At 41.1% G+C, this 25,899-nt stretch overlaps 1 protein-coding gene across 1 annotated transcript; it reads right to left on the minus strand.

Annotated features, from left to right (window-relative positions):
* Positions 1–14,868: 14,868 nt before the first annotated feature.
* Positions 14,869–19,338, minus strand: LOC139689271 (endocuticle structural glycoprotein SgAbd-2-like). Its single transcript, XM_071586317.1, has 3 exons — positions 19,276–19,338; positions 17,154–17,368; positions 14,869–15,191 (listed from the first exon to the last, which is right to left on the minus strand). Exons 1-3 carry the CDS (start codon positions 19,285–19,287, stop codon positions 14,990–14,992), a joined length of 429 nt encoding a protein of 142 aa, XP_071442418.1. The 5' UTR covers positions 19,288–19,338; the 3' UTR covers positions 14,869–14,989.
* Positions 19,339–25,899: the final 6,561 nt, after the last annotated feature.

Here is a 25,899-nt window from a genome sequence, read left to right on the forward strand (position 1 = left end):
CAAAAAGTAGGATTTTTTAAGGTCTTCTACATAGGCATCCGTGTGGTCGATGACCTCCTCGTTTGAAATGAATCCGCCGATTCATGTTTCCAATATTGATGGCATAAAACGTCATTGAGGGCAAATAAGGTGAATGTTGTAACAATACGAATTTTAATTCCACAATTTTCATTATGGAAACTGCGCTTGTGTGTGCCCGTGCATTGTCTCAATCAAAGAGAATTTTTATATTCTTCGCGCAACCGGTGTAATATCGACGCATATTACTCTCCAGTTGTCGTTTGTCCTTTTTGCGAGTAATCAATGATGATGGTACCGCGAGCATCTCAAAAAAACCGTGGCCAACGCATTGTCGGCCGATTTCACCGACCTCACCTTCTTTGGAGCAGGATCGCCTTTAGAAACACGATCCATTCATTTCTCTGAAATTTATTGTTGTGTCCATGTGACGTCTACAATTTCGTATGAATCGACGTAGAAAGTCGTAAGAATTGCGAATGAAAAGCACCACATTAGCCTCCGAATCGGCCACACGATTTCTTTTGTTCCCCACCGAGAGAAAACTCGGCATCCATCTTGTCGGGATATTTTAACGAACCCAATTGCTGGGACGACTTTGAAAACACTTGATATTGAAAACATCTGTGGCTTCAATTATTTCGTATTCTTAGAATCTTCGTTACTAAAAGGTCGTATCTTGCTCGTGTGAACCAACTAGGAATTTCAGTTTGAAGGGATTTATTGCGAAACTATAAAATATATTTCAGTCGTTAAAATCCCAGTTCACATCCCTGCAAAAGAAAATGTAATATTTTTAAATCGTTACTGACCAATTGGCGAATCTAATTTAGTGCGTGCAGAAGACCTGTTTCTATTTTAAGTTTTTTCTCATAAGAATACTATTTGGTTTAGTTTTAAATATGACTGTTTGACTGGAAACAATAGGTAGAAAGGTAATGGACATTGAAAACGCAAGTTAAACTTGACTGAACGAAATTTTTTATATTAATACGTCGCCAGTCTGCGAGAGAGTAAATGGATCTCATCTTGAATAGGAGTATAATTCCAATCTGTCAGGAGTTTTGATTCAAACTTTTTCTCAAATCCGAGGGAAAAGGCGATCAGATCAATGGCTCAACATACCAGCTTACATTACGATTATTATTACGAATATTGATTGCAATCACTTTCCATATGAATATCGTTTCCTAAGCAATTCCAATTTGGCGAAAGCTCTCCCTTCTTTCGCAGTCTTAGTATCCTATCTTTAAAACGTACAAGATCTCTGCGTCCACATCCAGAGCCTCCTTTGAATTCCTCCCAACAATAACCCTCTCCTCAAATACCACTCTAAGCACTTCATCCAATTCTTTCCCTTTATGTCCACTTTGCCTTTCATATCATCCTCCACGACCATATTTCAAAACCCGGCGTCCTATCTTTGCATATAAACTGACTTAAATAACCAATTGATCGAGCCGTTCGTTACCACAATCAACATAAAAGGTCGAATGATTTTTTCCTGAAAATATTTTCCCAAAGTCTCTCTTGTAAATGTTCGCCTCCCTTTGAAAACTTCTTGCCGAGCGCACTTCTTCTCATGACTTCTTTGACAATCTTGGAAATCTAGCAGAACGTATTGCTATGATAGGAAGAATACTTTACCGGCTCCACTTTACCCTCTCCTATTTGAAAGATTTCATTATCCTTTGATATTTTCGAAGAACATAAAAACCTCTGTTTATTTTACGTTAATTCTCATCTCATTACCACCGAACTAATTCTTCAATGCACTCAGCAATGCTTGAAACCCTTTGGCTGACTGCAAAAGTTTGACCATTCGCAAATCTAACTGATTAAGTGATTTCTCCACCGTTCTTCATACCTTTTTCCAGATCTTTCCATTCCTATTTCACCATTTACTTCATACGTAGATACGCTGAACAGCCCATGAGACAAGGGACACCCAAGTGTTACCTCTCTTTCTTATGCTGCCCATCCAAACACTCCATTTGCACCTGAGCAGTCTGAAACGCACAATGCTCAAACGTACTCCTTGTATTTGTCAAACATTCATCAAATATACTATACACGCACGCAACACACCCTATCAACTATTTTATCGAATTCTACGCAAAAAAACAAATGCATCCTAATTGCATTGCATCCCTAATTCTTTGTGCAAGATGTTCCATACCCTTTCTTCCGATATCCCCTCAGCCGCAGCTATCTCACTCACCTACACTCCTTCTATCGTCCAACACGATATCGTGCACCTTTGCGATGATTTCCGGTGAGGTTGCGGCTTTTGGCCGTCCTACACGCGGGTCTTCTTCATGGAATGTGCTCCCACGTTCAAAGTCAGCTGCCCACTTTTTAGCGGTTGACATTGTAGGAGTAGAGTCCCCCTTACACTTTTATCAACTTCGGATGAATTTCCTTCGAGCTAAATCCATTCAAAACGAAGACTTTGATTACTGCATGAAATTCAAGTTTTTTTCCTTGCAACGAAAGACCCTCAATAGGGTAGCATAGATGCATAGAATTAATAAAGCATGGATGCCTTGGTCGTGCCTCTTTCATTCCTTGACCCACCCTGATCAACCGATAAAGTACTCATTTGCCTTCCTATCCTTCTATTTTTCGGCGGTCATAAATACCACTTGAGCTGCGTGCAAAATCAAACATATAATATCTACATTTGGCTGTCTTTCTCTTTATTTGAATGGGAACTAATCTCTTGAAAGCGTCCCGCCATACTCCTCCATTAATGCTGCCATCTAGGGTCATAAAATCTGTACCACTCACATCTACATCTACATCTACATAATACCCCGCAAGCCGCCGCAAGGGCGTGTGGCGGGGGGTGTTAGGTCACCAACCGCAAAAACGAAAAATACCACATGCAAAAAACAACACGGAAAATTACACCCCAGCAGCGCACACACTCATGCAAAACTCCCTCCATCCAATACTCATGCAAACACATACACTGCAAAACAACAAAAAACTGCACCCCAGGATACAGCACGAAAGCCATCCTAAAACACGCAAGCCAGGACACAACAAGCAAGAATGTGAAACATCACTACCACATGAAAATGCACCTGGCCCCGGGACCTCACGACCGAACTGGATTCCAACTGCCCACTCGCCACCCACGCGACCAATATGGCCGGCGGGTACATTAAGGAACAGGCACGGCCCGAGAGGGCTTGTCGGCCAAATTTTCGGTCGTGGGGACCCAGGACCAGGTCACCAGTTGTGACTGAATTTCCTTTATTGAATTGAAATACATTTGGAATAGTAACGGACGTGTTCGGAATACAACTCCGGAGCCACGCCGTAGAGTATAGTAAGCTACAGAGTTGTCCACATGCACATTGATACATACATTATGTAAATTTAAATCGTTGAGTAATAACAAAGTTTCTTGGAGGCCGAATAGGGCGGCATAAGTTTCTACCTCGTTGATATGCCAATCTTGAGGTACACTAAAGGAGCGGGATAATTCCCATTGCGGAATTGCCACTCCGCCTTGCGTAAGAGTTGAGTCGGTGTACACACTTATCACTTCACTCGGTTGCGGGAGGTATACCTGTTTACTGAAGATATCTGCTCGCAAGGCGGCTTGCCAGTAGGTGTCCTCTCGGCGGTAGATTTGGGAGATCATGAAAGTTGGGAGGCGTAGGATCCAGGCAATCCAAGCTAAATAGCCTGCGGCTTTAGGGATATCAATTTGTCTGAGGCGGGTTAGGATGGGAATCAGGGATTTCACTCTCTTTACGGCCTTTAAGGTTAGTTGCAAAGACTGCGTGCGGGTGTCGATATTCACGCCTAAGTATTTAATATGCTGGGTAGGAATCATGGTGGACTTGGTGAAGTTGATGGTAATACCCAGCGTATCTTGGAGATAATTTCCTATTTGAAATCCGCACATCTTGTGCTTACTGTAAATCAGCCAATCGTCCAGATAAACCACTGATTTAACCCCAAATTTTGTTTCCACAAACAACATGACGTCCTGGGCCCAACGTTGGAGAATAGCCGGGCTTAGGGGATGTCCCATTGGTAATCGCGTAAATGCGTATGCCTCGCCGCGATAACGTATGCCGTAATATTTCCAATGGTGGACGTTTATCTGTATTTGGTAAAAGGCGCTTGATAGATCAATTTTGATCATATAACAGTCTCTTGGGATAAGGGCGATGGCCCTGGCTGAAATTAAGTCCTGGTTGTTTCATTTACCTTCTTAGCGTAACGGAAGGGTAACATGGGCCGGACCGCCGGGACGCTGAGTTGCGCCGCTATTTCCTCCTCGTCCTCCGGGTCGGGGAGCGAGATGGTGTCCGCCTCCGCTTCGTTGGGCTGCTGGATGTCGGGTTCGATGTCTGGGACTGGCCTCCACCTCCAGGCGTCGGATTCTGGCTGCTTGTCTTTGAGACCCGAGTCGTTGTTGTTATGTGCTTGAGAATCGATCGTCGAAGTTTGCTGAGTTGCTTTTACTTTTTTTGCTTTTACCGTATCAACTACTGCTAGGTCACCTCCAGCTAATTTGTAAGCAAATCCCGTTGATGAACCACATCACCCTTAACCCTTAATAGTGGTGCACAAATGCTGCCCATCCCAAAGAAGTTCCGTTTCCCTTAATGCCCATTCTGTCTCACAATCAAGCATGCCTGGATGCCGGCATTTTATTGGCCTACGTGTGAACTTGCTGGTCTAATTACTCGATCATCCTCTATCTATTTTTCTTATTCCCACCTTTCTTGATTTAATAATTAATTATCTTGACGTATTATCCATGATTTGTACAGAATTTTCCTTCTGACTTCCGGACAGCGCTTTTAGGTTTTTTTTGTTAATCGCACTAATTTCACCCTTCCTTTGTTAACAATCCATTCGTTCAAAGTGCGTGTTACATTGCGCTTTTTTCGTCTCATTAGTTGCTTGCCACAGTGATGGTGACATCCATCTTTCATTTGTCTCCTGCCTAATTCTGTATTCATATTCTTCCAATTCTCTCTCTTGTTTCTTTCCCTAACCGTTTCCGTGTTTTCCCTGCCAACTTCCTGTTTACTGTTTCCATAAATTTGTACGTTGACTTAGGTATACCTTTATTTTATATTCTCCTATTTTTCAACACCCGTCTCATTGTATTCACTCATAATATTCCCGAATGCTTCCTCATTTCCCTTTCTTTTTATCACGGTTAAAACGGTGGAGTCTTCGCGGATTATTTCCCACCGGGTGGCCAGGGTCAGGGGTCATCTGTCGACGTTACGATGACTAACTTCGTCATCGTTTTGGCAATGATACGATATTTTTCAGCCTTCTTTGTTTATTGAACTTTCTAAAATAACTTAATGAGGATTAGTTGGCCATTTTGTGTCGATTATTTTTGTAAGTAATCATGTATTTTTCAGCTGCTTTCAGTTTCTGTTTTTCTTTGACGCATGGGGTTGAGTCATCGCTGACGGCTTTTATCTCGTTCTTACGGCTGCACCCAAGGGAATCGGCCAGCGGTTCATTCACTCACGAGAGTGTTACCATAAATAGCAAGCAAGGAGCGTATCCCGTTACTTAACATTTACATATATCCATCTCTTTATTCAGACACCTCCTGAAGAAAGACGCTTCACTTTTCCGATTTGCCCGGGTAACATTTTAATTCTACTTGTCTCTATGATCTATGGATCTATGTTTACCTATTTGGGTCTTGTAGTTTCTCCTGGTGAGTAAAAGAGAACTGTTTTCAAGAGGTAGTTGGTTGAGCTAACAGTGTGTAAACTACCATCCGTGGTATAACCAGGAGTTTTCCTTTTATTTTGAACAGTTTAATATGCACGAGGTACTGATAATGACGCAATTAATATGCACAATTACTATCGTATTCTTATTGCCATGGTCTTCAGATAAATCCTAAGCCTTCCCTTTGGTCTAATAAACATACTTCTAAGGAAGTGGTGTACATGTGTGAGTAAGTGTATGGTTTAAGGGTGACGGTAAGGAATAGGGATTCGTGTTAGGGTATAATGCGTTCAGTATTCTTTTTCTTCTAAATTAAGTGCAGTGCAAAGAAGGCAGGTGTTGTTTCAATTAGCTAATTAGTCCGATTAAAATCATGGATTCGATATTTAATTTCCATTCCTCTCACAGAACAATATTTCATAGCTTCAGGCTTGACATTGCGGAAAGAAAAAATTCCGGAAATTAAAATTAAGTGGAATTAGCATCGCTTTTTTTCTTTCCGTATTTATAGAGTTGTTTATATTTTATGGAAAAATTATTGTAGGCATACTATCATTCAAAATCAGTGACTTCAGTCATAGCGATATTGATGATTTAGGCTCATTGGAATCCTATTAATCGTATTCAATCCTAAATTGCAATTCAATTCAATCAAATAATAGGAAGTGCTCTTTCTTCTTGTACATTTGAATTGAATATAAATTGCCAAATTATGGACCTCATTCTGATATTGGTGGAAAATTTGAGCGCTGATGAAATAATTCAAAACTGAATGGTTTTTAAAAATTTCACATTTCACAATGATTTACCAGGAAATTAAAAACTTTTCTTTCAGGAAAAAATAAACGACTCAGTTAAATAAAAAATAATAAAATAAAAAATGATCGCTTTGCACTTAAAAATATACTGAATACGTATATTAGCCAAACTTTAGATCGCTGACCTTTATGTTTTGTAAGGGCAGCGTAATCACATATCGAAGCAGGCGCACAAAATCACGCTAACTTCAATTTTATTTACAATAACCGCGACAGTAAGTACATAAACAAAGCAGAAAGTACACACACCCATAACAGATTAGAGTAAGGATTATTGCATAATTCTTCTACAATAATGGGTAACACTATGAGGTCTATCGAAAGCATGTAATACGATTAAATTTTATAGCAAATAATGAAGTCTTTCATGTAAACACCAACCAAGATTATTGATAATTTTAAATTTTAAGTCAACGAATGCTATACCACATAGATATTAGGAAAGGATGATTTTTCATAATGGGTAAACAAGAAATATGCATATTTACCTTTACAGTCATCTCTGTAATCAACATTTTAATTTGAAATCTTATATATTATTTTTTTCCAGCCAAAATGCGTAGCTATCATAAAAAATGCCAGTTCATATAAATACCAGGTGAAATTTTACATTTAATTAGAATATAGATTTTAATTCCTTCACAGAGCTCAAGTGTCTAATGAATTCAAATAGTTATTCGTCGAAACCTGTTTCCGTTATTCGTGCGGCAGTGGCCAGTCCATGTGATGGTCACTTTCGCAAAGAAGCGCCGAAGCGAGAGAGAGAGAGAAGGAAGGTCTGTGTTGGTAATCGCCTTGTCGGAGAGATGCCAGCACGTTACAGCACTTTGAAATCACGAAAGGTTTTCTCGCTTCTTATAGTTCGGCGTCTTTCCACATGAAATATCTCTTTTAGGAGACAAGCCCGCCGAATTTAAGAATACATATCATTCTGATGAATATCTGTTTTTCATTCAGCAAAGAGTTGTAAGGAGAAATTATTGACATTTCAATTTTGTCATTTGAACATTGTGTTCAAAGTATTTAATTCGTTGCGATATGAAATTTAATTGACGCATATGCCTTACTTTCTTTACCATCTAGTGCTAAATATAGGCTGTGATATGGAACAGGTAAACCTGTAGAGATTACAAACGAAGAAGTAGTCTAAAGTTTTAAACGAACAAAGGTTAAAGGAACAGGGAAAATAAATGAGTTTTGGTTGGTAAAACTGAAGATAACTGTTTATTTTGTGAATAAGTGTATATTGAAGAGGAATTGATAATATTTTGGAAAAATTTAAGTTTTTCTTGGAATAAATAATTGAGTCAAAATATTTATCAGAATGGTGTTTATTTAATAAAAAATATTGTTTAGTTAAATCAGGGTGCCTGGCACTTGTTAAATTAAAATACGAGAGTGCTCATGCTGAAGAAACTAGCAATGGTGAGAATCTGGCTTTTATGGTAGACCGAACGAGTAAAACCCGTTTTTAATATTCAGCGAGGGAGGGATTCATTGCCTATGAGCAGTCACTCCCGCAGAGAGCAAGCATCCCGTGCTGTCTGGTTTCCATCGACGGGAGTGGAATCCTCCTCGGGCCCGTGTGCCTCCTGGTGTCTGGGCCAATGTCCAGAGGTTGATTTTGGGGGACCTCAGCCGCTTTTGGGCGTCTCTTCACAACCCACGGGTCACTTTCCGTAGTTAAATAAAAACAAACGGATACCGATGGGAATATATCTTTCAAATTTGACTTTCCAGAGCATATCAGAAAAAAACAACTTTCCATCTCTTTTCATAACGACAAACTTCCACTACAACTCACCTGAATCTGTTTAATATATTTCCAGAGCATATACAGTGTAGATGAAATCGGCCATGCCCACTGCCCACTTATATTATTTCATGCAACGTGTTTTAACGTTTGGGGAGGTCAAGATTCGGTATAAACTGAACACAGCTGCATTCACCAAGTCTTTATATGCGTAATCAAGCGTGGAAAAAAAGGGTGGTACAGGAATAAGGTCCTAATTTATTCCACACTGGGTTATGTAATTAAAGTCTTGGTTGATGCAATTTAGCCCAGTTTATCTCGAGTGATGATATTTAGGCGTGAATTCACGATGCATGGAAAAAATAAGTGGGAGCAACAACTAGTGGATTTTATCCATAAAAGACGCCGTTCCACCACCTAGCGCAGTTGAGAATTTTCTTCCTGAAGTGGCGTCGACATCATAGCCAGAGTTTAAGAACTACCGCCGGCATCGCGGTTTGTCTCATATTTAAGAAAATTTATGCTCATAATAAAACAAAGATGGCGTAATGAATTCAAATGTCCATCACGAAAGGTTCTGACGAGTCGGGCCATACCTGACCTGACTAGTACGTTGGCACTCCAACACTCCAACGCTCGGCATTTGAATTTTATGTTCAGTCAACGGTTGAGCGGGGTCAGAATTTTGTATGGGAGCCATCTAGAGAGCACTTCCTGCGGAATATAACATTCATCAAATACGATCAATAGAACATGAACCTTTGGGCGTCTTTCGCTAAGGGTGCCCTCCAACAACCTGCATTTAATAGGGAAAATTACTTCGGACGCTGGACGACCCACCAAATAACTACCAGAAATAAAAATTTATCACATCAGGTAGCTTAAGTATACATAGTTTATCCACGTTATTCCTATAATATCCCTGTTTTTCCCATTTTAAGCTTTATTATCACTTAGGGAATCAGACATATTTCCATCTACCATAAAGCTTTTATAAACTTCTTGGATTCAATCGGGCCTAAAATCATGATTTTATTACTAAAGTCTCTCCCCTTGGAATATAATCATGCCATGCTTGATAGACTTGTCCGTTCTGATGGCCCCTGGAGCTGCGTGCGATATTGTGTTACCTGATTGATCTCTATAAATATGTACCATTTATTTTTTTGGATTTTCTAACCCTAAATTTGTACTCTTCTAAAGCTCAGCACACATGTAAAATACCAGGTGACTCAAAAATGTATCAGCTATATTATATTCTGGTTAGACACAGTTTGAGGACCAGTGTGATATATTCGCACAGCTTCCCGAGAGCGGATGCGGACTCTGACCACAATTTAGTTGCTATGAAATGTAGCGTCCGTTTCAAAAAGATAAGGCAGGGGCGGCGAGTTAGAAATTGGAATGTAGAAGCATTAAATGGATTGAAAAGGAAGGAGTTCAAACAGGCGGTAGAGGAAATCATGGAGGATGGTAAAGAGCTAAGGACTATCGAAAGAAAAATGGGAAAGTATCAAAAAGGGGTAATCGAAAGCCGCAAAACACACTATTGGAAGCGTTAATGCGAAAAGGACTAGAACATGACGTAGAGGAAGATAGCTAAGGTCCAGACATACTAAACGATGAGATATAAAGGGCATAGAGGGAGATGAAACTAAATAAGGCCGTGGGGGTGGATAACATTCCCGCGGGACTATTGAAATGTTTAGGAAAATGTGGGAGAAAGAGGCTATATGGGCTGATTCGTAGTATCTATGTGGAAGGAATCTGGCCGGAAGACTTTGTGATATCAGTTTTAGTTCCTATTCCGAAAAAGGTAAAGGCTACATCATGTGAGGACCACAGGACAATAATTTTGATATCCCATGCAGCTAAAGTTGTTCTCAGGATCATAAACAAAAGTATAGAGGGTAGGGCAAATGATTACTTAGGGGATAATGAGTTAACGTTCAGGAAGGGGAGAGGTACGCGTGATGCCCTTGCAAAATTGAGATTATTAATCGAGAGGAATATAGAACACAACCAGGAGGTATTTGCCTGTTTCGTAGATTTCCAAAAAGCATTTGATAGAGTGAATTGGGAAAAACTAATGAGAATATTGCAGAAAATAGGAATAGATTGGAGGCAAAGGAGGCTAATCCGCAACCTGTACATGTCTCAGACTGCTCAGGTCCGGGTGGGAAACGGGGAGTCCGGATGGGCAGTGCTAGGAAGAGGTGTAAGGCAGGGTTGCCCATTATCACCATTGCTGTTCAACCTGTATGCAGAGGAAATGATTAAAGAGGCATGGGAAGAACTGGAGGTAGGAATGAAAGTGGGCTGGGAATTCGTAAAATCAGTTCGGTTTGCTGATGACCAAGCTTTAGTGTGTCAGTCAGCAAAGGGGCTGCAAGCATTGCTGAGTGAATTGGAAATTCATTGCGACAGGTATGGGATGAGAATCAATATTAATAAAACAACATTTTCTAGAAAGAAAAACGCTAAGCTAAACATTAAAAAAGGACGGCAAAAACTAGAGCAGTTAGAACAGTTTACGTATCTCGGTAGTGTTTTGGGCCAACACGGTCAAAGTAGGAAAAGAATTGCGCTAGGCAAAGAGGCTTTCACAAGGAGGAGGGAGTTGATGACGGGGACGTTGAGTAAGGATGTTAAGCAAAGACTCGTAAAAACTTTGATGTGGAGCGTAGCTATGAACGGCGCGGAAACGTGGTCATTTACAGGTAAGCAGGAGGATAATAGACTTAGATTGGAGGCTTTTGAAATGTGAGTGTGGAGAAGAATGGAGAAGGTAAAATGGAATGAGAAGAAAACAAATGAGGAAGTACTCGGTATGGTGGGCGAAGAGAGGGATATGTTGGGAGAAATCCTATGGAGGCAGGAAAAGTGGATGAAGGGGGTGTTGACCGGCAGTGGGATGTTGAAGACTGTAGAGGGGAGAATGTTAGGCAAACGATGAAAGGGAAGGAACAGAATAGGGATGTTGGACGGGATGAAGGGAGGAAGAAGGTACTCAGAGATTAAGAAGGACCTGATGTATAGAGTAGGATGCTGGATATAGATAGTAGTAACAAAATATTTATTTAGCAGGAGTAACAAAATATTTATTTAGTAGCTGTGTCCATCCAAAAACTTACCTTAAACGGTAGATTACCTAATAAAAAAAAGGTCCAGCACCCTCCTAGATACTTCCATGTTACTTCAGGAGAGCTTTCGCATTTTGCCAAAGCATTACAACTCAACCGTCTGACTCAACTGACTTTTGACAATTCGTTGTTCGGTTCGCAATTTTGCACGCGGAATTTAAAAAAGCCTTTGATATAACCTAGTACTGTATATTTTTATGCATGACGTAGGCGTTAGGGGTTGTGAGTAGCGTTCTGTGATGCTTTTTGTCGAAAGTTCTTTCAGTTTCTGGAAAGATCACGTCAATTACGACAGTCTTCGAGTTTGACTGCAATTACGACTCGGCCCCAGACTAATTTTAATTTTCTGTGCACCGATTTTGGAAATAATATTCATACAGATATTTCGGTGAATAGGGATACGGTAGTCCATTGGCAGAGGTTTGGACAGCTGATCGGAGGGCCCAGGTTCGATTTCTTGGCATGCCTCTCAGGGCACCCTCAGCTTCACCCGAGCTGTGTGACATTTCTGGTATCCGATCTTCCTGGGAAACCATAGGCGACGCAGGGAAACGAACTGGCCCCCTTATTGCACTGCTTATGTGTGACTCTCACAACCGTATCAGACTTAGCACTTGTTGAACTCTGCCATCACCTTACAAACCGACCTTCGGGTTGGTAATTGTGTTTATGTTTGTTTTATCTCAGAGTGCAACCAGCTTTCAGTTCCAATTACAGACATTCAACTATAGCTACGTCTTGTAGTTAGTTTTTAGTTTAGTTGTAGTCAATAGTTTTACCTAATCTTTGTGCGTCTCTATTCGCTTGTAAACGTGAAGCGTTGTATCGAATGGAAAGTTTTTCAAAGACAATAATAAAAATTGTTCATGGTTAAATATTCAAGTTCATCTGATGTAAAAGAAACAAATCCGTACTAACTCTTTAATTTGCGTAGCATAAAAAATAAACTCGCGTAATATTATCGCTTTGCCGACCGTTGGCGGGGTAATGCCCTCGTCTGCCATTCCAAGGGTCGTGGGTTCGACTCCCGCCTAGGTGGGTTTTCCTCTAACTAGGGCTTGGGTGTTTGTATGTGACCATTGGTTAATATTCCGATATAAAGTCCAAAAAATGCGCTGTTTTCGGACTAATGTTGAATAAATTTATCCAAAGCACAGATGGAGACATGATTATTGTAAATGAGATGTAGTTATCCATTGGAACGGTGACACAGATTTATTACAACCTTTTTGAAATAGGTTTTTTAAAAATGAGATTTAATTAACTTAAAATTCTTGTTTTGGTTCATGTTTTATAATTTTAAGCATACTCGGCAACACTGAAATTATCGGCATTAAGCGCTAAGCTATTAGCAATTTAATTCCAAGTAATTAATGAAATTCAAATCGGAACCTGGGTGGCATAGCACGGATGATAAGAAATCATTAAGGCGTCAACAGCAATGTCACGCCAAGTTTAAAAATGAAAGGAATGATTGGTACCTCTAGCAACGAACGGGATGAGATCATTAATGATTTTTATATAATCAAAAGTAATCGTCATAGAAGCATTGAAAAAGTTTATAGATGAGTTCAAAAGAAAGATTAACAGACTATATATTACAAAAATCAAAACCATCATCGTCCAATTGAAATTGGAAAAAAAATTATGGGAAATAATCAACGCTCACATACTATACGCTATAAGGGAGAAAGAGTAACCAATCGAGATGATCAGAGATGAATACAACGACAGAAAAGAGAAGGAAATAAAAGATTTTAAATCTCAGAGTTAATATCGGATAGTTACATATGGAAGGAGTTTAATGGGCTTATACGTAGAATGGATGAGGGATGACTTTCGCCGGGAATTATGTCGGAGAAGGGTTAATTTCCTACGAGTGGGAAGTGTTGGGAAGAGGAGTGAGGCAGGATTGTCCATTATCACGTGTACTTTAAAACGTGGAGGAATAAGAATGAGGCTTGGAAAAAACTTGAGATAGAAATGAAGTTGGAGGACTATTAATAAAATCAGTTAGGTTTTGCAGATGATCAAGCTCTAGTTTGCCAGTCAGGCAAGGCATTGTAAGCAGTGTTGAGCTCATTGAAAAGTCTGTCCAATAGGCATTGGATGGGATTAAATGTAAATAGAACAAGGGTAATTTAGTTTTCCCACAGAAGGTAATCCAAGGCAAAATTTGAAAAAGAGTTCACACACTAGTGCGAGCGAAACAGTTTACCTATCTTGAAAGTGTGTTGGAAGAAAATGCTCAAAGTAGTAGGGACGTAAGGAGAAGAATTACACTGGATAGGCTTTCACAAGGAGGAGGGGCTTTACGATAGATATAGGTCTTTAATTGGGCGAAATTGAGACCTAATGACATGGACGTTGAGTAAGGATGTCCAAAAATGGCTCGTTAAAACTTTGATATGGTGCGTAGTTATGTACGGAGCGGAATCATGATCATTAAAGGAGGATGATAGGCGTAGATTGGAGTCATTTGAAATGTGGGTGTGGAGAAGGATGGAGAAAGTGAAGTGGATTGAAAGAGCAACAAACGAGGAAGTGCCAGGTATGGTGGGAGAGGAGAGAGAACCACCGTGAGTAATCCTAAGGATTTTGCGATTCTTGTCGAAGGCGTTTTGAATGGGAATGATATGTTAGGCTGCGATAGAGGAGAGATCTTTGGGCAAACGAGGAAGGGACAGGAATAGAATAGACGTGAATGACGCAGTTTCCTAGTATCTTCCGCGTTGGTATCCCGTTGATGGGGCCGTTTCGCTTTCACACCTCTTGGTGTCCTCTAGGCAGGCCGAAGCCAATTCTATCTAACCTCAGATCGCCTGCTATGGAGGAGGGCGAAACGTCACTATCACCATGATTCCAACGCGGAGGAATTCCGCGAACCTGTGTTATGTATATGTATGTATATCATCTGAACCTCCTGAATCCTTAATCAAAAATAGAATAGGCATGTTAGGCGGAATGGCGGATGGGGGTTGAAGATGGCTTACTTTTATCTCGTATGTTAGGGTGTGGTTTGTAAGGAGTGCAAGGAAAAAAATCCAAAACTTACCTTGACCAATAGAATGCCGGTGATTATGGTAATGTCTGACTTTCCATCGACACTGAGATATCATCTTCAATCAAAATTGGTGTCTGCGACCACAAGGGTGAAATAATAAGGGATAAGGCAGTGTAACTTGCAGAGCAGGGTACTCTTTCTTACCTTGCACCATACGCCCACAATTGCCACATCGGACCCAAGAATTTATTGCTCGAATTGAATCATTTTTATTTCGAGTCCCGGGCAACAAGCGGGAGTCAGAATACTCCAAGCTTCCCTTACTGTGTAATGCATTATAAAACGCCATAGTTGGGCCGTATTTTGGGTAATAAATTGAAACAGTAGCAACTACTTCACATTAGCTTAGATTTATTTTGCAGAGTACAGCAGTTGTTTGCAGGTGGGTGGGAAGTTTACCCGCCGTTTACATCAACGAGGGGTGCAGAGCGTCTCAATTGCCTTTCGGGCGGCGCTCGGACTACGCCTTGACGGGCACGGGCAGATGGTCTCCCTCGGCGTGGAACCCTGTCTCGTCCGCGTAGTATCTGACGGTCAAGGGCCTGCCGTCAGGGCCGGGGTATGAGAAGGAGCCCTCGACCACCTGCGCCTCCTGGTCCTTGACGCCGGCGTTCTTGAGATACCCCTTCTCCTCGACCGTTATTCCGTTGGCGGTCTCGTAACTGGAAGGAGATCGGTCATATTTCATCCGTGGAATATGTTGTTACCCAGCTTTCCGTCTATTCAAGAATCTTATATGTGTATTTCTCTGAATAAGTCTCTGTCCAGTCGTCCCACAAATAAATTCGAGAGTTTTTTCAAGTAGTGCCGAAGCATCAAGATTTATGTTGGTCTCATTGACGTTGGAACCAAAGTATAGTAGGGGTTTGATTTGGATATTTTATGTTTAATGCATCAGCGTACAAAAATCAATACATCATTGTGTTAGGTAGAAAATACTCCAACGCGCATCTTAATATTAGTTAAGAGCGTAGTAACTTCCAGTTAAATTGAAGATTTAATACGATGTCATGAGAAGTAACTGATTCATTTTCTTTGATAATATACTCTTATGGTTTGAAGTTTGCCAAATATTCATTTTCAGCGTTTTCGTTGACTTGTAGACTACTTTAAAAGGAATTCACTTAGTTCGTATACTTTGACATCAGGAGAGTAATTTTGGAGTTCTAAAGTTTAACAGAGATGGTTAGCGTCAATGGTACTTGAAGGTAGATTGTGTAATGCCAATTTGATATCCCACGCTCCACTGAAATTCTTCTACATCATTTCTAAAGTTTCATATAATTCCTACAAATATTGGGTCTTAAATTCCGTTGACAGTTCTCACTGCCCGACAATAGTGCATAGTAATGAGGGGGACCGGAATGTTGCGGTGGCTAACGTACAGGCTTCCCATCGAGAGAGCCCGGGTTCAAATCCTGGAGATAGAAAACATTTTTCAGTAGTTTCCCGGTCCCTACTTGAGGTGCCTTATTCAGAGCATTTTGAGTGAGTACGACGTCCGTTGGATGGAACGTTAAACTGCGGACCCCTTGGCGTCGCCTTTCGACAAGAGTAAGCTAATGCCGACGCCGGGTTTCTCTCCACCCTTCATCCTTTCCCATCCATCTAAATAATGGGGTAAATGGCCTTAGCTGTCGATCGCCTCCCATAAAAACTACTCTTACTACTAGCGGAGTGACTTATTGTATTTTTGTTCCCGCATACAATTGTACATGAACCCTAGGCCTCAAAGGAAGATTTCCAACCCGAGTAAAATTAATGATTTTAAATCTCGAAGAAATATGCACAGAACATGTTTGCGTCAAGATGTTACCACAGTGAATTATTTTCTTTCGTTTGGAGCGTAGAAGTTGTTGCATAGACTAGTTGCTCTTCCTGGAGCTATGGAGACACATCGTCATGGCATTTAAAAACCAATGCGCCACCGGGTTCTTTCTCATTGTTCCCGTCATTGATGCTTTCAAAGCAAACCCCAAAGGTGGTCCAGAAGCAAGTCAACATTGCCGTAATGCCAGAAAGCGGTTGTGAAAGTGATAAATAACCGGGGAGTAAATCATCTCTCTCGTTTTTCCCGCTGAAGCGAAGCCGCAGCTGAAAGGCGGAAGATTAATTCAAAATTCACCAAAAATTCGCACTGTTTAATTTTTCCCCAGCCATACATGTTTTCTGCCACAAATACTATCGGGAGGTGTGTACTAGTTAAATTTATGTCTTGGAAGGATTATCTTGTTCGTGTTTGGAGACTTAAACTTTTTAATAATTCTACATATTTTAACTACATTCTAAGGCCATTGTAAGTGAATTAATATCGGTGAGCTGATAATATCACATAGCAGGTTGGTAAACGTTTACATTTTGTAACCTCGCATTTGGGCTTTGTGTGGGCTGCTCGATAGTTTCAGTCAATATCCTTCGAAACTTACAGCGAAAGAAACAATCTGACGTAGAGAAAAATAAAATCCTTACCGGTCTCATTGCATACGTTAAAATATGTTGTTGTCATTGAGATATGGAAATATAAACAGGCACACTACATGACGTAGAATCATGCAGAAAGAAGTCTTTGAGATGGGAACGCATTTCTCGAGGAAAATAGTCCCCTCCCCCATCCACCTGCTCACCTGTACTGGAAAGTTCCGTCGAATCCCACGTCCTGGCTCTGGCGCACGATCGGAATGACGTTGGAGGGGTACTTCGCCAGCGGTGCCAACACGGGGGGGCCGGCGATCCTGGCGGGAGGCGGCGGGGGTGGGCGGAAGGGGGGAGCGGGGAATCTCCGGGCGCCTCCGGGGAACTGGGCGCTGGCTACTGCGACTGCGGTGGCGAGGATAAGCAACTGCAATAGGAGAGAGGGGGACCAATGCACCACACACCACCGGGGGGAGCACCAAAACTATCATTTGACACATGTAATTGCCATCATGAGAAACTCTGGCCGGAATGCAAGCCAGATGTTTGCTACGATTAAGTTGGACCGATCATGAGACTTATCGACATAATTCTTGATTTTGAACCTTCAAGAGAACCTTGACTCTGAAAATTACACCCAGCAAATCTTGAAACACCGTCTGAAATGAATTTTTATCATGCATCTAAGGGACCGGCTTATAATTTCGCAGTAAGTTAGCACAAATAAGGATGAAGAAATCGATTGGCACGTGCATACTCCAGTGCCCTAAAGCTATGTTGCCTCCCAGGTGTCACCCTTTGAAATGTTTTGATTTATACTTCCTCAAGGATAATAGAATTGACACTTCATGCTTTCAACCTTGCATTATTTGTGGCTGCAACAGTCGTGTAAACGGCCCTCAATTATTTAAATTCGTGATATCTCTAAATGTTGAATTTATCTGTGATGATAGTACTGCATCGTATGTTAATCAAGTTTTCGCATGCACAATCACGGACGCCTGAACGCTGTAGTGCGTGCGTGCATGAGAATGTCCTGCTGACCGGTCAATAGCTCAAATTGCTTCATTCAAACAACTACCGAAATGTATGAAATTCCTCTGCATATTCACACGCTTGTGAAAACCCATCGTAGCCTCAAGAGTTGTGTAATTGGGTGGCATGTTGGAGTACGCCGAGTCGCTTACCGAGTTGCCTTCTATTAAGTTTTCTACTCCTTGATCAAAACCAATTGGTTTCATGAGATGGAATTAACCCTCCGATTTTAAAAGGCGTTCATGATCAAACTTCGAGATGGCGGGTCTATTTCGGTTCCACCCTTCGCCAATATACAAACAGCTACTACAATATTACCAAGGTAGCCTTTAGATGGAAGCATAAAATACATTCGTTAACTTCTGATTTAATTGTATAATATTTACACCCATTATCAAATCACTTGCGTTTACTATATTTTATGTGTTTGAGCCGTATGCATGCGTATCTATATTTAAATGGCATCGCACTAATTCTTACGTAATTGAAAAGAAATCCATCGCAAGTTTTGGCTAACTGCCTCTCAGATTCGTGTGGAGCGTACGAATTGATTGAAATAGATCAATACATTTTCTGGGGTACACTTCTCGTATTAAGAAGTAATTATTTATCAACAAATCCAATTACCATGTATTTAATATTACTTAGAGCGGGTTTTAAGAGTTTTGATTGTTGCTATTTCCTTGAGAATAGTGGCAATTGAACGGAGAATAGTCGGAGGTAAATGTCTACATTGAGGATATGTATCAGTGCTTAATCGGGAGGGCAGGGTCATCAAGGCCCTCCCCCTGCGGAAGGCACAAGTGCAGCAAGGATACCCAAAAATCTAGGATTCTCCATGTACCCTTGAAAAGGTAAATTGGTGAACTTACACTGAAAAGAGTTGCTGTCCTCGGCATTAACCCTTAGCGACTGTTCCATCATGTAAATTAGCATTTGGAACTCGAACCTAAAAGCTTGAGTGAAACGGCATGCTATGGATTGTAATTATTAAATGAATGATGTTTCCCAATATTACGATTGCAAAGTCACTAATATTTGCATAAATATCTACGGGATTGAAAGTCTTTCGACCATAAATTCAACTACTGTAAATGTTTACTAATTCATGCAAGTACTTCAAAAGCACAGGACATCGAACTTCGACGCCTGACGGGCAATCGTAAAGTTTGGAAGCTACACGAGTCTTTTCTAAGGAAATAGAACTTCACGGATAAGGGAAAGATACCGCGCGTGTTAACAATCCGCTGGTGACAAGAAAAAGTATTGCAGTTCCGCCTATCGGCTGAAGGCGCTTACCAGTGCCCTCATGGTGCGTATGGGATTGTCTGCGGGAAGGTCAGCTAGTGGTGCTCGCCGAGTAAGTAGTCTCAGGTGTGCCCTCGATGAAGTGCGGGCTGTCGCCTTTTATACTCTCCTCGGGGAAAAGGGACGCCTTCGGGCGTGGGTCGAAGCGGGGGGGGGGGGGGTCGCCCAATGGGGGCGGGAGGTCACGTGCCCTCCTTAAGAAGAAGAGGAGTCGCGCCGCGCGTGAAAGGCGCCGCAGCTGAGGGCACCCGGGGCGGGGTGAAAGGTGCACTACGGCGAAGGGACTCGTTTGCGCTGTTTTGGATGTGGTGCCGTCATGGCGACGGGAAGGGGGGTGGAGGCGCGGGGGTGCGCGCAAGTCGGTGTACCGCACACACGGTGCGTGTCCCTCGGAATGCGGGGGGCGTCGAAGCCTTTGCGGGGAGGATGAGGGGAGGTGTCTTTGCCTCTCGGCCAGGCTGGACTCTGGTGTCGGCCTTTGACCTCCGCCCTCAAAATCCCGAATGGATAGGTCATTGGTAGCAAGACAGGTTGGACTTCGGATCGGTAATTATGCATTGAATTAGAATCATGAGCAATGCCATTAACCGATCGAGTCCAGAGAACGGTTTTCCAGACCAATAGGGAGCGCATGAGATAACACGCAAAGCGCGGATAATCATGAAACGGACAAACAGGGAAAGCAGGAGGTCATCGAATGGCCATTGGGAAGGAATATTTTCTCCTGTCAGCCGTCGCCGAACACATGTGGCTGTAAGGAGCCTGTCCATAAAATTAACTTAAGGACACAAAATTAGTTCTAACAGAAAAGTAATACTACAGCTGAATCATCCGATAGCGGTATAGCGGTATAATGTTCTTATTGACCGATAACCGTCAGTCAATAAGAACATACTCGTTTTGTATAAAAAGTATCGGGAAAACGTTTCTGAAAAATAGATTTGTATCAGATACTGCGACAATGCCTCAAAATTCTTCAAAGCACATCCCTTGAGCGTCTAAACACTTTTTCAGCGATTTTTTCAAGACTCGAAGGCTCCCTGGCAGGCGGATTCCGGAAGGTTATTAAGGGTACGCGTGCAAGCTTCTTTGACGTCACTTACGGTCCCATGGTGGTGTCCTTTGAGGGAGGATTACACCTTTGGGAATAGGAAATAGTCTGCTAGTGCCAAGTCGGGACTTTAGGGAGGTTGGGGAATCGTCGCGATGTCGTTGCAGCAGGTCTTCGCAAGCAAACAGTCGACTCTGCTCTTGGTAGTCCGTCAAGGCCTTCCGGGACGGGTTTCGCGCAGATCTATCGCATTGCCTGATTTTCAGTGATAATGATGTGCACTGGCGCGAGGGGAGAGAGAGGGAGGAAGAGGGCGAGCGAAACTGTTGTCGCCCGAAGGAACGTTCGAGGGGGCAGTTGTGGAAGAAGCATGGAGTGTGAATCCGACGCACAAGTATTTACGCTTCCGTCCATTGAGTAAAAATGACCGGTGATGTACACAAACGAAACAAGAGATATTTAAATGATGCGTATATTGGTCATCACAACTCGATAACATTTAGCGTTACCCTCCCGTCAATGGAAGAAATAATTTGCGGTGGAAACACTTCCATATTCCAAATCGAACAATTCAATTATTCTATTCAATGCTACATTGGAGAGATACCTACTATCAAAATATTACCACAATGTGTACAAATTTGTAACACGGCACTCAAAATGGTGGAGTGGAAACTTATCGGGCTCATTGAATATTTTGTTTGCGAGAGATGTCATTTCAGTTTTTGCTTGGGATCGGGAGGCAAGACTTGAAGGAGATCTAGAAGGTATCTATGGGGTACCAAATACGTCCATTCCTCTGAAAGCCCAAAATGAACATTATCGGGTACATTTCTAGCATCAAATGTTTTTCTTTCATCATGTTTCTCATTTAGTAATATTTCATACAAAAATTTAAACACAGGGCGGGGATGCCTGCTTTACACTGCCATCCTGGAACAAAGTTTCAGTGATGCAAATTTATTCACATTATACTACATTATATACTCGTATGAAAACTGCTCGGCGAGAAACTATTTTACATTTTATTGAGCATAATCTATTCTAACGCTATGCTTTTACTAGGCATGCTGTGTTTTTATATATTATGTATACGGTACTGTCTTAGGCAAAACTTTTTGCAACTATTCATGGTTGAGGGAATGAACTATCTTCCTAGTTTCCTCGTGAAGTTTCGTAGTTTACTGCCATTGCTTTGTGGCAAGACTACTGTGTGACGATATTCCAACACCACGGTGATAACAGGTATCTCACAGCCTCTGCTATCTACTCAATACTCTCCGATAATCTAGAGTTGCGATTTTCGTTCCCCATTGGCACTTTCTCGCCATTAGAATTAACTTCCGGGTCCAGGATTAATTTATTCTCAAGTCCCAGGACATAGAGCAAATGGTTTTGGACTCCATTTAACCTTTTGGCATTGAGAATAAGATCTTCTTAAGGTAAGAAAGGTAAGGTATGAATAGCGTAAGGATAGGTAAGAGTACACAGGAGCTTAAGCGAACTCGCCGCCTCGTTGACTTGTCGGTATTATTGATTTCTCCGTCGGCGAATGTATCAGGAAGAGACGGCGAGAGCAATTTCAGACGGAAACTTGGAATGAGTTTTCAATGAAAAATACGTAATAGAAATCAATTCTCTCTATTCGTGATCTCATTACAGCAACACCATCTCTCGTGTCTCTCCCCTTCCTAAACCCAAACTGACCATCCCCTAAGTAATCATTTGCCCTGCTCTCCAACCTCTGATTATTGATCATGAAAACCACCTTATCTGCGTGGGAAAGCAAACTTATTGTCATGTAGTCCTCACATGATGTAGCCTTTACCTTTTCCGGAATAGGAACTGAAACTGATCTCACATAGTCTTCCGGCCAGATTCCTTCCTCATAGATACTACGAATCAGTCCATTGAAAGTCTTCCTCCCACATTTTCCCAACTCTTTAAGTAGCCCCTTGTAAATGTTGTCTACTCCCACGGCCTTTTTCGATTTCAATTCCATTTATGCCCTTGCAATCTAGCTAGCAAGTAAGCTTGAAGCTAACCTATCCTCATCTACGTCATATTCTTTCCATGCCTAACCTTGATAGTCTAAGTATACATACTAGCTGACCCGGCGAACTTTGTACCGCCTAGTAATCAATGAACAGTTTAGTTACACCATTTATAAATCAAGAAGAGAAGATTTTAATTGTATTTGACTTGTTATAATAGTAGAAGGGAAAAAAATTCAATAGAACTACAAAAATAATTATTACAATGGCTTGTCAGAAAGGCATTTTCATTATTCAATCTATACATTTATGCACTCGGGTTTATTCTATTGAGCCAAGCATCTTCTGATATACTATACAACATTTTTTGTTTTGTTATCTGGCGCAAGGACAAATTAAGCGGTTAGTTTACCAACACGTGAACATGCCACGTATAATTGACCATGATAAAAACATGGGCTTTCTAGGTTCAGATTACAAACAATCAATGATTGGCCTTGTGATTTGTTAATCATCATTGTAGATGCAACTCGTATTGGAAATTGAATTCGTTTAAACTCAAAGGGCATATCGGTTGGGATCATGGGAATCCTCGGAATGAGAACTTCCTCATCTTTCAATTAGCCTTTGAGTATAGTCGCGTGAATCACATTTATCATCAGTTTTGTTATCACCAAATGCATTCCATTGCATATATTTGGTTGGCTTATGTTTCGAGGCACCATGACCACCGAATCAACGATCAGTTGTCAATTGTTCGGTGGTAAGCAAGGAGTTGAAAAATTCACATTGATAGGTGATGAATTCGTCTTCATTTGTTACATAGCCAATAAATTAGAATGAATGCGGAGTACCAACGATTTCATTCTCATTTATGAAGTTTAAGTCATCCACATCTTCGTTCTTAGCCGAATGCTCGCTATTGCTTGCTCACTCAACTATTTGTGATTTTTGTGGTTATCAATGATGTTCGGGAACACTTTAATGATGAACTCATCTTTCGATGATACGAAATTGCGAAAATTCCGCAGAAATGAAATCAATCCACTCGATTCGTCGACAGGAACACGGCCATTACCGATAGTCATCAATTGCTTGGAGAAATCCTCATCAGATGGATCGTTCAACAATTCAACTCTTATGTTTGTTGTCAGTTGAAGTTTCTTCACATAGCGCCATAGATTTGAGGCAAGCGTTTATTTAATCGGCAGCAGTCGATCTTGGAATGCCTGGCAGTGTTTGTTGGAAATCGGCAGACAGTAAAATCATTGCGCCATCAAAGCATCTCGAGTCATTGCGCAGATCATTCTATATCCGGTCAAGTGCTTCCAATGGCCGTTTGTGCGCCATCGTCCTATATGATGATTTTAGATGATACTAAAATTTTAGCCGTTGCGCACTGTTTCGAAATATTACATTTCACTTGTTCCGAATTTTATAGGTTTAACGACAGCTTTAACGCTGAATGAGCCGTACGGCATCCTTCCAACAACATGGCCGCTATGCCAGAAGGAGCAACTGCTACCGCAATGTCCGATTTCGCACGGACAGTGTTCAAAAGCAATGGTATGAGGAATGTCTTCCCAGCTCCACCAGGGGTATCCAGGAAAGATAAGCCACCATTTCCATCAACTATTGCCTTCATTAATGAATCATATTCTTCCTTCTGTTGGGGGCTCAGTTGGGGTATATTCGTTTGAACTGATTGGTCTGATTCATGTCGATCATATTCACGCTCACGTTCCAATTCTCGATTAAACGCATCGTTCATTCGACGATCTGGCGCTGGTGTTCCTAGCTTCACCCATAAACTGCTGCACATGAGGTAACACATGTCTTCAATCAACAGCAAAGCCTGGTTATGTATATCCTGAATATGACTACCTCAATATCGAGATTTCTTGAACTTACATAAATTCGATGTAGAATGTCTTCCTTGTATTTGTTCCACAGGTCACGTGGAAGGGATGGGAAGCATGCCGAAAGGATGATAGCAAATAATGTGCATATCTAACTTGGAGATGTTGAAATAGTTGCTTCAACCATTGTCGTGTCACAACAAGTATCGTTTTCAAGCAAATTTTGCTCTTGACATGCAGCACGAAACTTTGGGCCCTCTCCAACATTAACAGGTCGTAGTGATTCGAACGATGTGGCCCTCGAACATTCACCAGGGACAGAATTCGTCATTTTTAGTATGGACTGTATAAATACGGCAAAGTGTAAATCAATAGGACCCACGTTCGGATAACCAGGAACCGCATCGCCTTGCTTTCGACGTTGACAAATCTTCAATTAAGCGATACGATACGATATTTTACAATAAGATCTTATGATAGGATACTACGAAACTATATTACGATACAATATTACGATACACTATTACGATACGATATTACGATACGATATTACGATACGATATTACGATACGATATTACGATACGATATTACGATACGATATTACGATACGATATTACGATACGATATTACGATACGATATTACGATACGATATTACGATACGATATTACGATACGATATTACGATACGATATTACAATACGATATTACGATACGATATTACGATGCGATATCACGATACGATATTACGATATGATACTTTTACAATATTTTAATTGGTATCCTGTAATTATACGCTAAGACAAATCCAAAAAAAAACAAAATATAATGTAATTGGACGATACGATATTTTCCGATACGATATCACAATACGATGCTTCCACGACATTTTAATGGTTATTCTGCTATTCTGGGCTGAGTCGCATCGAAAAAACCAAACATCATTGAAATCAGTTCAGCCGTTCTCGAGTTAAAAAGGTGTAACTAACATGATTTTCGACTTTGTTATACATATATATTCCTTCTTTCTCTTCTGGATCTTTTCTCGCTTCATTTATATTTTTCCCTTCTTATCTATGTTTGTTAATACAAATTTTTTCTTCATGCTTTCCGATTTAACTTTCTTGTTGAGCGCCCCAATTTCACCCATTCTCTTCAAACTTTCCATTTTCTCGCACTGCGTCTTCCACCATTCTTCACCCTTCATAACTATTGTCTCCTGCAGACTTCAATTGCGTTCTACCCGCAATCATTCGTCGTACTTAAACCGTAGTCCTCCACCTCATCACCATCACTTCCATCGCCTACAGTTGCACCCCAATCCCCCATCACTATAAAATTTTTCCCTGCAGAAACACACGCTTGAATTTTGTCCTCTAACTGATCGTATAGTATATAGTATTCTATCGACTTCTTCCTTCTTATGATTGGTTGATAGTTTGCATACCTAAGCAATGATTAATTCCATCGGTTCTCTTTTTACTACTACTGGTATCATTCTATCCGTATCTTGCTCTATGTTGACTACGCTTCTTCCTAGCTTTTTGTTCAATATTATGGCAACCCCTCGTTTCCTCTCGCCCCCTTCACCGTAAATTACTCTATTTCTATCACTCCAGTAATTCTCGCTATCCTTCCATCTCTCCTTGCATAGACCTAAATATCTACGTTTCCTCTTCCCATTACTCGCTTTGTATTCTCTAATTTTCATGC

The sequence above is a fragment of the Hetaerina americana genome, unplaced genomic scaffold, assembly GCF_022747635.1.
Source record: "Hetaerina americana unplaced genomic scaffold, ioHetAmer1.1.p SCAF_22, whole genome shotgun sequence".
In the NCBI taxonomy this organism is placed as follows: domain Eukaryota; kingdom Metazoa; phylum Arthropoda; class Insecta; order Odonata; family Calopterygidae; genus Hetaerina; species Hetaerina americana.